At 36.7% G+C, this 18,287-nt stretch overlaps 2 protein-coding genes across 6 annotated transcripts in view; both read right to left on the bottom strand.

Annotated features, from left to right (window-relative positions):
- LOC137266368 (methyltransferase-like protein 27) overlaps window positions 1-18,287 on the bottom strand; it is a 44,124-nt gene that overhangs the window by 18,641 nt on the left and 7,196 nt on the right. The gene's annotated exons all lie outside the window — the stretch shown is intronic.
- Window positions 460-17,394, bottom strand: LOC137266366 (cyclin-J-like). 5 transcript variants are annotated; one of them, XR_010954973.1, is made up of 7 exons: window positions 17,213-17,394; window positions 9,789-10,163; window positions 7,997-8,308; window positions 6,335-6,494; window positions 5,321-5,537; window positions 4,516-4,588; window positions 460-3,652 (listed from the first exon to the last, which is right to left on the bottom strand). XR_010954973.1 is itself a non-coding variant. In XM_067801859.1 (6 exons), the coding sequence occupies exons 2-5, from the start codon at window positions 10,063-10,065 to the stop codon at window positions 5,321-5,323; spliced, it is 966 nt and encodes a 321-aa protein (XP_067657960.1). In that variant the 5' UTR covers window positions 10,066-10,163; window positions 17,213-17,327; the 3' UTR covers window positions 460-4,588. The 5 variants fall into 5 exon arrangements, 3 of the variants coding, with proteins under 3 accessions (XP_067657960.1, XP_067657958.1, XP_067657959.1); XR_010954974.1 differs by lacking the exon at window positions 17,213-17,394 and adding an exon at window positions 11,004-11,116; XM_067801859.1 differs by having other exon boundaries at window positions 460-4,588; window positions 17,213-17,327.

Here is an 18,287-nt window from a genome sequence, read left to right as displayed (position 1 = left end):
ATGAATGTGTAATGCTGGTGACTACAAACGACATGAATGCAAACTGACCATTAATTACGAATAAATAACTGGGCGAGTTCACATTTTCACAGGCTTGACTTGACATCAGCATATTGCATGTTTCAGTGAGTATAGCATTACCCTAGTTTTAGCAAAACATCAATATCAGGGAAGGCCACGCAAGAAAACCAAGAAAAAAAATGTAACCACTGCCCACTGAGCTAGAATGAGTGGGTGAGTTGGGTTTTATGCTGCTGTTAGCAATATTCCAGCAATATCATGGCAGGGAACATCATAAATGGGCTTCACACATTGTACCACATTGTGGGAATTGAACCAGGTCTCCATGACAAGTGAATGCTTTGACTACCACACTGTCCAAGTCAGAGCATATCATGTTGTATGTTGTAAATGGTGATGTTGCTACCTGGTTCAAGTAAGCTAAGCGAACACAACCACTGATCAGTCAACAAATAGTTTAATTGCTTCAATTGATATTAGTTTACATATATACACTATATACATTGTGAATATTTACATTGCTGTAGAATTACAAATGAAAACGAGAGGATTGTTGAAACTTAGGGATATCAAAATAAAAACATATTAAACAAGTCACAGAAACAACTCATCATAACACTACATTATAAAAATGTTACCATAAAAACACAACATATACAACACAGACAGTCCCCCATGTTATTTTACAGTGCCCTCTGTGTACATTTAACACTGACAGCAGGCCATGTTCCACCAAGGTATACAGAGTTTGGGTGAAAAATAGTCATAAAAATCTTCTGAATTTCACCATAAGAAACACATATAATCTGGTAGGAAGCTGAAGAAAATTTGTTAACTTACTTATCTGTTAACTGATATTTTGTAAAATAAAAAGTCTTGCCCTTTGCACTCTCGGCTAAAGTACAGAAATATATTATAGCTCAAATTTTGCCAAATACAACATTCAAGACCTATTTAACAACTCAGTAAGACTGAGTAAGAGTTGTCCCATTTTCTCCATCTTGTTTCTCATTACCTAGGTTCAGCAACAAGGGAAACATTTAATGTCTAAATGCAAATTACACAAAGAGCACTGAAATGAAACGCAATGCACCAGTACCTTTGTGGCACAGCCAGCATAAATAACAGTCATTTCAGTCACTGTAAATGAACATGTTATGAATTCACAGAAATATCAGACTCAAAGAGTTGTTGCATTTTTGAAAGCATAACCAATCATTGAATCTGCATTTCATTTTGGAACAGGTTCTTGGACAAATCCCCCCAAAAGAAACATTTGTGACACATTAGCTTTACCCTTAACCGGAAACTTTCAGTCTTAAATTTGACAGTCTTAATGAATTCATACTTCTGATCATAAACCTGTGATTTTTTATTAATATTTTTTAAGACTGAAGCAGGTGCATCCTCATAAAAGTATTGTCAATATGAAACCTTAACAGGAACTAGATATTTCAGGCATTTTGTTCCACATATTTAGACCAAACAGAAATACTTATATTGACTGGAAAAAGCAAGGGAACAACTACAATATTCAGTTACAATGTTAATTAAAATAACAAGCTTTTATGAATAAAACTCCATACTTGTCACAAGTGCATCTGGAGCTTCATGTCTTTTTTTTCTATCACAATCCACAATATTCCTGCCTTACGAAGGAAGAAATAACTTTCTACTAGTTCCCTTACTTCTCAGCAGCATAACTGGAGTATGAACATCACTTCTAAGCTTCTTCTCAGCAAAATAATTGCACTTTTAATATGTACATGTTTACAGAAACGTTACTGGCAAGAAACCAAAAGGATGTTCTGTATTTGGTTAGACAGAAACTACAGAATTCAATTTTCATTTCAAAGTAACCAAAACTGTAAAGGACAAAGCATGGCCATTTAATTATCAGAGGTGTGACGACATAGAAAATTCACGATACGATATGTATCGTGATATCTTGTAACAATAGACTCGATTTGATGCACATCACGATGTGCTACCTTTAGTTATTTTCTTTACAAGTGCATTTTTTTTTTAATATGAAGTAATAGTGCACATTTTGACATAACTGTCATTTTCTAGTGAAAATGACCAAAAAGTATTGATATCGTCCAATACAGTATCACGATTATCGATACTATGATATATATATCGTAACAGCTCTGCTAATTATCTACTCTGTCTAAAACGTCTAAATATCCTTTTGTGAGAAACATCGGAAGCCTCTCAGGGCCCTTTACCTTTAATTTTGGGTCTTGAAATTTCAAGAAATCAATTTCAAAATTTTAAATTTCTTGTTTAATTGCTATTACAAGTACAATGAAAAACTGTACACTATATGACCGACTTCCAAAGAAAACTATAATCTTAAAATTTTAAGACCAATACCTTAGAATTTCAACTTGTCTTCAACATAACATCATAAAAGTAAATGGCCCTAAAATGCTTCCCAAAAACATGTCTTGCATCAGAACTTAACAAGTTTTTCGAACTCTGCGCAAATATATATTTTAAGGACAGCATGGAAAAGTATAATTTTTGGATAAAAAAATAGGAATGCACATATTGATGTGTATGGGTGAAATATTTGGACAAACATGTTCCCTAAAATATCACGTTGTTCACAACCTTTCCTTGATGTAACAAACATGTCGTATGTAACAAATATATACATTTCAATGTGCAGTATGTACAAAGGTGAATCTAAAACTGAAATGTTGTTTGAGTATCTATGATGCCAGCACTGGTTTGAGATTATCCTCATAAATCAAGGGTTGTTTTTCACTTGTCCACAAGTCAGGTGATACACTTAACACCCCGAGTGTGTATTCTTGCTCTAGATATGATTCTGTTTATACAAGAGAGCATCATGAATGATACTTATATGGCCACAAAGTTGCAAGTGTTCACAGCATTGCTTAACTTGTAGTCAAGTGTAATGGATATATTAAAAAGCCATTCTACATGTCTGAATGTAAGTAATGACAAATGACAGAAGTTCAGACAGAGATCTGTTGTGTCTACTAGACTTTCAGACACAGTGAAATATGCAAAACCAGAATCCACTGCTCCTTAACTGGGAAAAAGGATGAAATTGTCTAGCTGCATAAAGATGTTGAATTCAACAATACATTAAACACTCTTTACACATACACCTACATAACGTTTATCAATGCCATGTTTATGTGAAAATGATCATTCTGATTTTTAAACTGAAATTCAAACTGTTATTTTCTAAACAAGCACTCCCCTGCTACATAAGGTAACCTCACTATACTGAATTAAATACAGATGTACAATGGTCATATTATAAGACTGAGCATGTATTGTTGTGTGTATTATTTTGAAAAGAATGTATCAGGCAGAATATCATCATTACCTGCAAACTTGAATACACCGTTCCACTATACTATAACAATGAAACAGCATGTGTCACAATCTGGTTGAAAAACATTAAATGGAACTGAATAATATTCATACTTCTTTCTTTTCTCATTCCCACATATGAACAATGGAGTCTGTTTCAATCATTCCGCATATATTACTGGTATGAAAGTATGTCTGTATAAACAACTGATGGTTACAGTGTGCTGATGGGTTCAGTTATTTCCAGTTGACAGTATGACAACAGCACCTCATTCTGCAAAAAAGGAGAGACTGAAATTATACAAAAGCCCCGCTGCAGAAAGCAATCTTAGCTTTAAGGTATATTCAAATTTTGGAAAGTGTGTTTACGCTATTATGGCTTTGTACAGCGGGTCCAAGGTCATATGCTGTTAAAAGTGGAATGCAACCCATTACCAAATTCGCCATAATAAGAGCCCCATTCTTTAACCACTGTAAAGAAACTTACAGACAAAACTGTAAATCTCTTCATCCTCCCTGTGTCAGCTGAAAACTTACAAAATGGACCCTATTTTCATGTGTATATTTCAAGTTTGTTTGCCAGAGCCAAAGAACAGTATACTGCCAAGTGACTAAAATCGAAAAAGAATTCAGTTCTGTTTTAGTCCATTCCACTGATCTCTGTGAAAACAAATTTGACTTAACACACATGTTCTTAATAAGCACATCCCTTTGTGCCCTTATTAAATTGTAGGGGCTCTTATTACAACGGCCTGAAACAACAGCCTTGACTAGATCACACTGACAGGATATTTGGCCATACAAAAAATCAGCACGAGTATTACAAGTCACAAGTGTTTGCATTCCAGATTCTACCTTTCTGTGGTATTGCTGAAGGTATACAGACCTACTATCAGTATTGGGGAGATCCCAGCAGTGCAGGCTATTCCTTAATGCACTGGTCATTTCATCACCTCACTGATGAACTCTCCCTCTTTGTGTACATTGTACTCAGCTCACACCCTACTCATGTATTTGATGACAGGTACCTTGAGGCAATTTATCAGTATCATGACTCTAAACAAGCAAATACTCTGAAATTAGAACCACTGAGTGACTTGTGTGTTTGGGCCAACTTTTTGACAAACATAAATATACATTGCACTTTAGCCCTCTGATCCACACTTATGGACATCTGACTTCCCATCTCATTCATCAGGATTTCTTGAGGCTGCAACAGAAGAACAATTCATAACTGCAACAATACATAAAAGAGATCTGTGATCCAATGATCCTGTTACAATATCTCAAAGTTCAATAATAATTCTGCTACACATAAATCATAGTCCAATAATTATGCAATGGTATTTAATAGTCCCAAACTCATGGAACAATAATATTGTCAGCAATAACTCAAACCCAAGAATCGCGTATCCGATTTCCAAATGAACAATTCAACACCAAACTCACATTCCAGTAATTGTAAATGAACCCCAGTCTTGTAGAGCACAAAATCTATTACGCTCAAACAGTCTAAAAATTCTGCTAATGTATCATAGTCATGTAACTCTCTTACAATTTAAATCATAATTTAGTCATTTTACAAAAACAGCAAAATTTCTGTTACACCTAAACTCAAAATTTCTGTCCAAATTCCAACTGATTCAATGTCAAATGTAACACACAGTCCAATAATTCTGTTATCATAATGTTATCGCCAATACTTTGTTATCACTGTCCAATTCTGCAAACACAATTCTAAACGGAGATACATGAACTTATCCCCTTATCCTACAGGTCCTTTGTGCACACAGTTTTTACTGGCTCAACTGAGTACAATGCCATCAACAACAAGCCTCCAACCATAGCGTGAATACATGCATGAGTGTGTTTTATGTGGTGCTGTTTGCCACAGTACTTGTGTTATAATGATCTGTGCAACAAGTGCACTGCAGTAGTTTACCTATGAGAGAGCAAGTTGTCCGAGGGGATGAACATGATGAGCTGTGGTCACATGATGAAGATGGTGGTTGTATGTAACCCAGTGAGGGTGGGGATGAGGGTGGATTACGTGGGGGTTGTAGTAGGCTGTGGAGATTGTCGGTACAGCGTATTCCACAACTGGTGTCACTACCGCTGTGGCTGTCATAGCCTGGTTGGCTTCATCTCGTTGATGATATCTGAATAATAAATACATGTTATCATGAATATAGATAAAACTTGGAGTGCACAAGGAGAAGATGCTGCTTTTGTATGCTCAACAGATGCATGATCCTGTAGGAGACTTGATCAGTTTTAAAAAACACAGCACACCTAGCATGCACCTACCAACAAAATAATGTTAGAGGCTAGAAGTGCTTAATTCAAGACTTTAGCACTGCATGCAGAGAAAGTGTGGCAGTAGGCAAAATATTGTGGTTCAGTGACTGAGACAGACTAGATGTGTATGAAGCAGTGTGTTTAATCCTGCTCTGAACAATATCCAGTTTATATCACATGTTAGTTAAATGTGTGAGCAAAAGCTGAAGGTAATATTCTCAGATGACTATTATTACTATTACACATTCGAGTCGTATCTAAAGGACACAACACTAACGGCTGTGTCAAAGGGACACAACTATACACAACTAATTGCAGTGTTTAAGGGACACAGATGCACAGAAAATTGCTGTGTCAAAGGGACACAACTCTGCACAACTAATTGCTGAGGGTAAGGGACACAACTCTGTACAGTAAATTGCTGTGTCTATGGGACACAACTTTGCACAGCTGATACTGTACAACTGAGAACTAAAGTTACACAATTAACAACCACAACCACAGAAAACGTAGCACAGCTGAAATAACATCTACATTGCACAAACAACACAAAAGAACACAGAAAACCTGATAATGTCTGATCTACTTTTGTTCTCAGCTCCATATTTCCCAAAAGGAAATCTGCAGCTAATGTTCTACGTAGAGGTAATTTATGTACCTCAGCATCAGCTGCATGCATGGCAGGAGCTCCTCCAGATAGTAGTCAGTCAGCAGCATCATGTGTTTGGGCCACGTTGGCGTCAGATGAAGACATATCCGTGATGCTGCTATACATGCAGCTGCGGTCAACGATGGAGGATAGTCACGGAATGTGTGATCTGAAACACCAGCCACATCACATGACAACACTTATGAATCTACGATCTTGAAAGTAACCAACTACCCAATCCACCATATGTACGCACATGCACTGGAGACCTGAATGCCTTTGTACTAATTGACCATTCCACTAGGGTGATTGTAACTCCCATTCCTTCACATAGACCTACCACTGGCATACATAGGTTGCTTTGTACAATGTCTCCCTGGGGTCTAATCCTAACCAGTGTCATAAAGGATACTTGTTAACTCAGTCAAGTGTTTAAAGCCCGTTAGACAGGAGTATGATACAGGGGACATAACCTGCTATTAAGACAGTTATCCCCCTTTGACTTGTCATCTGTTAATATTTAAATTGTCAATGTTTTTATGTGTCAGTGAAAAAGAGTAAATAACTTAATTTAATACAGATCTAAAGATGAAAGTACTTGTTTGGGTACAAATCTGAAGATATAATTGTTGTAAATAAACTACACAACTCATGAATGCTTTACTATATACGTTATGAGTGAGTGAGTGAGTTTAGTTTTATGTCGCGCTTAGCAATATTCCAGCTATATGGCGACGGTCTGTAAATAATCGAGTCTGGACCAGACAATCCAGTGATCAACAACATGAGCATCGATCTGCGCAATTGGGAACCGATGACATGTGTCAACCAAGTCAGCGAGTCTGACCACCCGATCCTGTTAGTCGCCTCTTACGACAAGCATAGTCGCCTTTTATGGCAAGCATGGGTTGCTGAAGGCCTATTCTACCCCGGGACCTTCACGGGTTATACGTTATGAAAGAGAAGACTGCAGACGACACTGCAGATAATCACCTACCTGTCAAAAATCTTTCTTTCGTGACAAGCATGAGCATCTAAGTACATGTCTCAGAATCTTAGATATAGAATGTGACACCGCATCAAACACTCGAAAACTACGCATCAGATTAAGGTATGGTGCATTGGATCCATTCAGATTTGACAAAGAACTATAGAATCATGCCATTACCAATGACTATTTTCAAAATGATGTAGGACAGATACTTAGAGCCCAAATGCTTTCTTTGGACAAAGTGTAAAAAGTTTAACATGTAAACCAAGAACAATAAACATGACAAAAAGCTGTAAATAGCAAATAGGCTATCTTTAGCATCTGTTTGATATATGTACCAATTTTGGTTGAAGAATAATGAAAGGTTTTTCAGTAATTATATGCTACAGAAACTAAATGATTATAGACGTACGTACATCAGCTATATCTCCCCAAACTACATCCTGGGGTATAAAAATATGTCTGAAGTTTATCTTACTTCAAACAAGAACAGTAACAGTCAATCAATCAATCACTCTCAACATAGTCAGTTCTTCATTCTTTTTCCCAATTGAAGTCTTTGTTTTTTCAACAACTAATACATGGTTTTGCATTGGCAGTCATAGGTGCTTAAATCAATCCCCGAGAGTTATTACAAGAAGTTATCTCTAAAAGCTAATTTCTCCCTGGATTCAGCATACCTTGTAAAGAGATCTCAGAGAAGTATTTAGCATGTTTCTCCAGGTAAGGCAGCACTACAGACTTGGAGACAATGGGTACACCATTATGTAGGTCACCCTCATCAGCAGCGATTGTCAGGAAGTAGGGGAGGAAATGGGCAGTGGTTGGAGCACTGATTCGCCAGTTGTGGAACCTCAACACACTTAGTTCCATGGACAGGAAGTCTGGCAGCAGGTATCCGTCATAGCCAAGGCTGATACCAACAGTCTTTGGAAGGAGGGAATTTAGCACAGAGGGACGGGGGAGTTTGTCAATGTGTTCTTCAAATTTACCTGAAAAATAGAATTGCTTTGAAATGAGCACTGAAACAACATTACAGTATATACTGTAAATGAGACATTATTTAAATAACTTTTGTTAATACATACAGTTAATATACCTTGTTAAATGAATTTCTTCCCACTTTTGGAAAATTTTGGTTTTAGAAATATCGCTTATTATGTCTTAACTTTGAACAGTCTACTGATGCTGTACTTAAGCAACAAGAACTGGTTCCAGACAAAGCTTCACCTTTCATGACAGCAAAGTGCTTTAACCGGCTGATCAAGCTATTTCAACATGGTCACCCCAACACAACATGCTATTCAAGGGAAGTATACAGTTCCTGCCCAGCGCTACACACACATTTTGCCACATGTTCATATATGAGTCAAGAGGATGAAAACTGGCTAACGTTTCAACCACTGGACTACAACACCGCCCTCCAGACACTAAATGATTGCTATTTCTATGACACAACTAGGCTGACTGTACATAAATCATACACACTCCTCTGATATAATTAATTCAGTTAAGTTGACTGCACAGCTGGACAGATTGAACACTTGCAGTAGATTATGTAGATAATATTTGTCACTTCAGTGTAACCAACAGGTACTGCTGACGAGTTGCAAGAACCATTCCAAACTCGATCAGATCCATGAATGATGCTTGCCGATTTCTTAACCAAATTATCACCTACTATCTGGGATTGGGATTCAAAGCCATAATTTGCAGATCTGGAGGCAAGCAAATTGATGCAACTCTATGAAGCGAACTGCAGTATTTAAACCATAGGATCACTTCAACATACAAAACAGGGAGTTGGGTTTTCATAACCACGATTAGCTCAACACAAAAAGGGATACAAGTCTGTACACAGAACTGAAGTGAGTGAGCGAGTTTTATGTCGCACTCACAATATTCCAGCTACTGGCAAACAAGGGTAGGTTGAGCATCAACCTGACAACTGACTCGTATTAGCAGGTATGGGTGCTGACCACTGGCAGTTGCCATTGTGAGCAAAGTTGACACAAACTGCCTGTGATCAAGTGCTATACCGACAACTAGAGAGGCTTATGAGTAAGGTGTGTGCAGCTACGTGCGGAATCAATTCCATCGTTATGCACGGCATGTTCATTAGCCTCCATGCGCTCTACCTTTCATATGCCAAATGGGTTTGCTCATTGCCGTGCACCACCTCCTTCTTGTAAACATGTTCTCTGCACTGGTCCAACTTATCTTTGTTTGACAGTATAAGGCAAAATAATCGAGTCTGGACTAGACAATCCAGTGATCAACAGCATGAGCATCAATCTACGCAATTGGGAACTGATGACGTGTTAACCAAGTCAGCATGTCTAAGCATCTGATCCCGTTAGTCACCTTTAAGCACAAGCATGGGTTAGTGATGATCAATTATAATCCAGAGAACTGAAGAGTTTGACCACATGGTACTATGGTAAAGCAAAGCCAGGCTTTATACAAACTTACAAGCCACACGAAGACATGTCATGGCAAGCAGGTAGAGTTTGTATCTGTCAGTATCAACTGAGTCCATGTAGAAGTCGAGGAGGAAGACAGCAAGATGGAGGGTGAGGCTGGAGAGCTGAAGCTGTTCCACCACCAGAGACAACCAGTCCACTAGGTATGTGCGAGCTGACAGCTGGAAACCTTGACTGTGGAACATCGGCAACTCCTGCTCCTTCTGCTTCAACGTGGCGTAGATGTCGGCCGCGATCAGGTTCCTCCACCACTCTATGTCCATCATGGCTGGCTGTAGTGGGTGTGGTCCAGTCCGCGGAGATGCGAGGCATGGGATGGGTGGCAGTAGACCAGGCACTTCACTGCTGGGTCACCTTAGATTATCTAGAAGGAGAAGATGAGAATGATTGTGTGTTCCATACTGAACTGAAAGTAATGCATCAAATTGACCACCACAAGAACCCTATCGCCGGATTGCATTTCATCCCTGTTTGTTCATCCCAATACAATGGGTGGTATTAGGAGCCTGCCCTCCATCTATCAGGTGCAGAGAGTGGTGGCAACAAGGTGTGTGCTTTGTCATTTCAAATGTTCTAAACAATGCTGTAATTCTTACTAAATATTGATTTCAAAAAGAGTAATCTCTTTCAGTTTCTCATTTTCTTAACATCCACACATCCATATATACATACATGTAAGTTCAGTATTTAAACATTATATTTAATACAGTGATGTTAAAAGTCGTAAATTTTTCTCTTGGCCCTCTTTACAATAAAAATGCAAGTAACAATCTCAAAACTGCATTAGAGATAACTGGGACAGTTCAGCAGTTTTGTTTTAAGTCAAAGATTTTCTTTTAAAAATCATTAATAAAGAAGACATTTGTCTCTCACACAGGCCAAAAGCAATATTAGTTCAAAATTGAACAGAGGTAACAGACTGAATTTCTTATGAAAAATACAAGTTTGATGCTATGATCGTATTACTGAGCACCATATATTTGCAACCACAACCCCTAACAAAAAACGCTCACAAAAATGCAAACATTCATCCTACAACAAACCTAACAAATATTTTGTTAAAAAAAACCCAAACATTCTGACATGTAGGCAGGGAAATGTACATCACTTTGAACATGTAAAGTAAACATGACGACTTCCCTATCAATACAAAGTATGTTTGTCTGATAAAATGTTACAAATCTAAAAATCAACAATAGCCTACATTTCTAAAGCAGGACACCCATCCCACATTGAATCCACACTAATGTCAGGTCATTCATCAGCTCAAGCCTATTATGCTGACAAGACTCTGCTCTCTGCAACTGACCTGCTGATAATGTCAACTGTCAACCCAAGCATGCAATGTACATTGGGACATGCCATTGTCACACATGGGGAGTGGGGCGGTCCAATGCCTACACCCCTATCACCTCACCATGCTCCCTGCCATGCATGGAACAGTGAGATCTTCCCATGATGGTGGTATAATACTTTGTGTCAACTCAGACCAAGGCTATTAACTCCATACCTGAGTTGTATGGTTTGAAAAAACAAGCAACCTCTTCTCAATGAGAACCACTGTGTATGTCCTTACCAAATGCATTTCATGACAGATTAAGTAAGCTGTAAACTTTAAAACCTATTTTCTGTGAAATGTTAAAATATTATGCAATTTATCGGGCACTTTATACATATTCTTTTTAGACAAGAAAAATTGAAAGTTGTACTTATACTAAACATTGTACATAAACATCAACCTATACGGACAATATATAAAATTTGGACATAAATTTAATTTTGCAAGTTCCGTGAAAAATCAAACTGTATGAAACACATTACTGATTACAATGACCAGTCACTAAAAATATTTTAGATGGATAAAACAATGAATCCAAATTAATAATGCTTAAGAGGTAACAAAATTAGACGAAAGAAAACCGTCAAAATACATACCATTCCAAAAAGTAGGGGATACTGGATCCTGTGGATTTACAAGACTGATAAAATGCAAATGGTGAAGCCAAGGAGGAAACTGATGATGAAGAAAATTAACGGAAAGTGTGACAATTTATTCCATTCCTTTGGAAATATTTTACTTGTATGGATATATAAAAAAAAATTTCATATGCATTGGCATTGACTAATGGTATGTTCGCCAAATCAAACATTCCCTACTTTTTGTCAGTGGCATATTTCACATTCATTGCATAAAAAAATGGTGAGGTGCTTCACATGTTGGCAGTCAGATAAATGATTAAATATTGCATGGGCTTACTAAACCTGGGTGGGTCTGAGAGGGAGCACTCATTAAAGTTTGATGCACAGATTGACAATGTTAACAGCTTGCAGTTATAACACTTTTACAACAACCTGGCAGTTGTAATTAAATATGCAAATGTGTAATATTGTTTACAGAGTTTATACACAAGAAATAGGAATTGGATATTCTGATTATAGTGGTTTCCTCTAATGTATCTATACTGAAAAGCAAAAGAAACACAACTGTCTTTTTTGTCAAGACTTTAATAGATGACACAAGCATGAAGGCTTACTTTCAATCATAGTACACAAGAAAATTACTATGGATGGCAATCCAGAGACTGTTACTTGTTAATAGAATATCTATTGATTATAGATATTTATTAAAGAAATAATTTTGAACTAAAAGGAAATAAAAACCCATCTAAGAGAAATCAACTATTTCACATCACTGGTGGGTGGTGGTCAACACCTTGACCAAAATATGCAGGCAGACCATGAATAAAGATTTAAGTTTGTGTACTGCAGACTTTGAGCAAATTGAAACATCATGGCAGTTTATGGATGATATTATACATGAGACAATTTTTATATCAATAATCATGTAGATGTACCTTTTCTCACTTTATTTGTTTCAATTTAGACCTCAATAACTATTACAGTAACCATTATAGCTACCAAGTATTTTCATGCAACTCATATTCACAATTTGTAACTCTCAAAGCTGGGAGACACATTTCAAAACCGTTTCAGATGTTAGTAAGTAATACAATATTAAAACCTCACATTATATTTAAGGGTTGCAAAAATGCTTTTAATTAAAGTTCCAAACTTGGTTAGGGTGACCCAAACATTTGGTACTTGTTTCTTGGTATGAAATAAATATTGAAATTATACAGCTGTTCATAGGTATTTTTTTGTTGAATATCAAGTAAAAGAAATTTGTGGACTTACTAATATTCAAATAATGCTCAAGCTGTAGTAAGTCCATTGCTAAATCCAAAATTGGATTTTTACAAATTCTGTTACAAACATGTTTAAGCAAACAAACAAACAGCCCAATTTTACACATTTTAATCTACAGTGAAATCACAAATGCATCGAAGTATTAGCCTTGAAATAAGCATGGAAATATTATGATACTTGAATCCGGTCCACAATTAACAAACATATCTGAAAAGATTCTACAGGGATATGTTATGAGAAGCTTGTTGTACCTGGTTATTCTTTGAATCCTAAAACTAAATCCCTTGAAGTCACATGTGTAATTTCCAGCCAACCTTATCACTTTAAATATTTACCATTACTCTGTTACAGGCTAATGCTCAGAGGTAACATAATACGCCTTCACAGGAGGATTAGCACTGAGCCCCTTGACACCCTTCACTGGCAGCCTTGGGGGTCTGGTGTGTCCCCCTCAGTTAGACCCAGATCATTGTCTGATCCATTAATTACATTTCATCTCTGCTGTCACTTCGTGATGTTATCACAACATTCTAACCTTCACACTGATGTTTATTGCTCCCTGCTTGTCCTACATTTCACATCTTGCACCTTGCAGAAATGGACATTTCAGCTGTGTGCTTGTCAGATAATTTGGAGACAAGGACGCTTTCAATTATGTCTAGTATTTCTGGTTTTGTTTTGGGGGTTAAATTCAACACATGCACAGTCGAATATTTATTTGGGGCTTAACAAATATGTTATAATACATGAAGAAATATACAGCAAATTCATGTCTTACATTGAAAGAAAAGTAATTTTCAACAATTTTCTTGTAACAATATTACCTTCTAAATGAAAGGACAGTTCCATGTATTATTTTGTTTTAAAATCCATGTCCTACATCAAAATAAATAATATTAGTAATAATTATTAACAAATTTCTTGCATTTATATTATTTTCTAAAAGAAAGGACAGGTCCATGTATTGTTTTGTCTGAAAAGTTCACCCTTAATTATACAATTTAATTTACAACACTACAAAATAAGACACAAGAAAAACTTACTATTCAAGGAATCCTTTCTTAAATGTTTCAGCAATTTTCTCATGCTTGTTGTCCACAGGTACTATTAGTAACATAGATTTCCATGTGTTTGAGGCTCCTTTCTCCATTATTCACAAAATCCCATCTGTAATTTGATTACCTTTAAAATTTGTAATATTCCCAGATTTTTTGGCAGACAGTTTTTCCTGTGATAAAAACAAATATTCTTATTTCTACAATCCTGTGTCTTGCTACATTCGTATAAACTATTTTCTAAGGTCAGTGTCATGGATGTACCTAGACAAGTAATTTTTTCCATTTATTCACTAATCTTAAATCCGAGGTATTTTAAAAGTATATTATAAATGAGACATATCTATAACATATTAACTAAACTTTAAAAAAATGTAATACTGGTTATCTTACAAAGCCATAAACTTCCTCAAATATGGGGATTTATAATCATGGCAATTTTGTAATGACATTGCTATAAACTTTAGCTCAAACAGCTGCCTCAGGGCAGGCACAGATAACCTCTGAATGAGCATTGTGAAACACAGAAGATCAATCAGTTTCGACTGAACCACCTGATGCACTTGGCAAGGAATTAATTGGGGTCATAAACAGTTCCCAGGCATTCCTAACGAACTAGAAAAACAAATAATTTTTTTTAACAAAACCTCAGATTTTCTATTTCTCTTCAGTCTGAGTCATATATCCCAATCAATAGTGTAATACTGAATGCAAGCCTCTTGATCCTCTTTATTGATCCTACAACCAGACATATACAAGTCAATTCTGTAGAAGTTGTATAGCTAAAACATTGCTAAGTGCAAACAGTAAGAGCAGTTTTCGGTTATAATCAGAGGCCACATAAATGTTTATTATAAAGTTTCTGCTGCAATACCAGACACTTGGGAAAGTTTGGGAGTAATTAAACTGACACTGGTTGACTCTATACATCAACCTCAAACTGGCCCCATTCATGCCATAATTTGTGGCTTGATAAACACATGGTATTCATCTACGATATTTTTTAAAAAAAAAACGCACCTTGCAAGCTGTAAGTTGGCAATTGTACTCTGTTTTTTCAAATCTGATTTTGGTACAATGTCCTACTTTTCTTAAATCAGGCACATATTAATTTGTATTTTGGGACTGCATTCAATTATAATGGAATCAAGAAATGATATAGCTTATTTTTAAAAGCTCTGATCTTTTTGATGAAATAACGGATACCTCCACCAAAACAAAAAATGAGTTGTCAGCAAACTGGGAAATGTATAATTACACTTAATACCTAATGACATGAGCCTAATATCAGCCTTGGAGCAGGTCTGGATATATCCCCGAACACATATACTTACATACACAAATACCATATCCTGACACAACCCTTAATATGCCATGTTGACACATACATTAGATATTTTCTCTTTCAGCTTCATCACCACAAGATGAAAAGAGAATGTCAAGTGACAAGCGTGGTGATTAGCCTGGAGCCTGTATAATTACATAACCTTCATCTGTGACAGATTACTGTAGAAGCATTGCAATGTACACATGTTGGTCAAACTCCACAGCCTTGTACATCAATCAGTCATAGGTCACGCTCCACCAGCCAAACACTGGCCATACATGCCCAACAGCTGGGTAAGGACTTATGTGTACAACACAATAAAACAATTCTATTGCCAGGGGCAGGGTGTGAGGGAGATGGGGGGAGGGAAGTGGTGTTGTACCAGGACACTGGGGTGCCTCTATGGGGTGAGGAAGGGGACAGAGGATGTTTAATGTCATTTTATGATGCTCTTGTACCTCTGTGAAAGGTATTAATTACATGAACATGGTGGTAAACTCAGAACTGGGTCAAATGTGACATGACTCGTTGACAAAATATGCGACTGTTTCTGAATATTATACGCTATACTTCAACCTGGATTATTTTTTCATGTGTACATATCAATAATGCTAGCAATAATTTATATGACTAGCATCCACAACAAATAAATAAATTTGACAGATCATTTAGACTCTACTGTTGCCTTAAATTCTTTCATATGTTCTTCTTGATTTGTTTGATAAGCATTCTTGAGGTTGACGGATGACAAGGTTGTCACTATGTGAGACAAAAGAAGTTCATTTTTTTCAGAAATGTTCTGGCATGTTTTTTATTTACGTTTTAGTGGTAAATGGATCAACACCAAGATCTTGCTTTATGTTGATATCCATATATCATGTCTGTTGTGTATTCTTATTGTGTAAAATAATATTAGATGTATTGAAAAACATTTTAAAAAGTGATTACTCAAAAGGCACTTCAGCCTAAAGGAATAGTGATTTATTGACAGCAGTGGAATTAATAAAAATCACAAAACAAATACCACATGCAGACATGTCACAAAGTTGTCCAGCATGTTGTTTTTCCTGATTACACAATACATTAGAATTGGGATTCTCTTCTGGTTTAGAATAACCCAGCTATCAGATGAATTGCTAAAAGACACAAAATTAATTATGCAAGCTTCAATCATCAAACTTGAGGGGAAAATATGGAGTAACTCGAATGCTTTTAGTTTCCAGATGCGGTTATTGCAAAATGTTCCAAATACTCACAGAATTTACGTTATAGTAATACGCACACCACTGTTTACCTACTTAAAAGTGAAATATACCATTTCCTGTCAGCTTTCTCCATACATGTACATAAGGTAATGCATTGAAATTATGTCTGAAAGCCTTCCTTTTCAGTTCCAATAGTGCATGTTACAGATTTGCTGAGTTGGTTCCAATCCTGTAAAATCAAATGTCAAGGACCTCCCATAATCATTTAATTTTAAACGTAAAATCATTAAAGTCTCAAACATTTGTCTTTCGCAAAATCACTAACTCACTATTTCATATTTGGATGAGAAAAAGGAAGTGATATTTGATGCAGAAGTAGCATTTGTTGTCACTTGGCAGCTGGAGATGATGTTACACGTCTGCCATGTTTCCACTGAAATCTTCATGGTCGCTTTCACAGTGCATCCACAGTGCAGCTCACTTCTGAATGAGGACTCACCATATCAGATCAATTCTCAAGAGCTTAACATCCACTTCTAACATATCCCCAGGTCATGGACAGCTCCAGATATCTGTTTAAGCACTGCATCACAATTAAACCAAGCATATTTGAGCTTACCTCCATATGACAGTATCACCACATGTCAAATGTAAATAGAACTCTGGCACACCACCACAACTGGGAAACATGAAAGAGTATCCACAGATCCCTCAGCCAAGTCACTTCAAGCACTGAGGTTTAACATGCAGCAAAAGTGATGTCCCACAGAACACATCCGCACTTCAGTTCCAGTCAGTGTGGTCAGCTGAATGGGTGGGAATGAATGGCTGGACCCTTCTGGCCAATCACTCACAGCTACCAGCCTAATGTAACAGCTTGGTTGGCAGAACAGCTTAAGAAGTCAGGCCAATTAACAAAGCTGGATTACTCCCTTATCTGGCCGGCCATAATTACCTGTGCTGGGGCTTTTGTCAAACAGGATGGCACAGACACAAGCCTGGGTGACAAATCATTGATAAATTTGGAAGCTCTCAAGTGATAGCAATCCTCTCTAGGATGAAAAGAGAGTTGAGACAGGAGCTCTCCCATTGTAGAGGTTGTGTACAATGCAATATGTCACCCTAACCTTAAGCTGCTGACACTGTTATCTTAATTGTATACAACAACACATTCGGTTAATTTCAACTAAATGGATTTAAGGTGGATTTATGTATAATTTCCTTAACTTCATACTGAAAATATAATCTGTTATGCTACCTAAAATATTCTAAAACACAATAAAAAAAATGCCCAATGCTTGTTGAGAAAGAAGTTGGTATCTGTTATGTACTCAGCAATATTGGAGTTCTTTGCAGCAAATATTTAATTTATCTGTGCACCTTTTCTTAAATGAAAGCCCCTACAAATACATTCTTTTGGGCACAGTTGTTTATTTCCTATTATAAACTTATTTAATTTTTGAGTAAAACCCATCTCTACCCTGATTAATGTAGGCCAATGCCTGCAGCCAATGTTAAACCCTAAAAGATGAGGGTATCATAAATAAATTACAGTCAGGTTTTATTCCACATGATTCAACAGCTTATCGACTATTAGATTTGGATAACTTCATTTCAAGTGCCCTGGATAAAGGTAAAGAAGTAACAGCAGTCTTTTGTGATATAAGCAAGGCTTTTGAATAAGTGTGGCATAA

Source organism: Haliotis asinina, chromosome 15 (genome assembly GCF_037392515.1).
Source record: "Haliotis asinina isolate JCU_RB_2024 chromosome 15, JCU_Hal_asi_v2, whole genome shotgun sequence".
Taxonomy (NCBI): Eukaryota; Metazoa; Mollusca; class Gastropoda; order Lepetellida; family Haliotidae; genus Haliotis; species Haliotis asinina.
Note: the sequence above shows the minus strand (reverse complement) of the source record. Positions and strands in the feature narration are given on the sequence as shown.

What these genes read in the sequence shown, in the direction of transcription:
- LOC137266366 (XM_067801859.1), bottom strand. Translation starts at nt 10,065, where the DNA reads ATGATGGACATAGAGTGGTGGAGGAACCTGATCGCGGCCGACATCTAC. An exon ending in CTCTGAGATCTCTTTACAAG is followed by an intron (nt 6,495 to 7,996) that starts GTATGCTGAATC and finishes CTGGTGTTTCAG; the next exon opens with ATCACACATTCCGTGACTAT. An exon ending in TGCATGCAGCTGATGCTGAG is followed by an intron (nt 5,538 to 6,334) that starts GTACATAAATTA and finishes TTTATTATTCAG; the next exon opens with ATATCATCAACGAGATGAAG.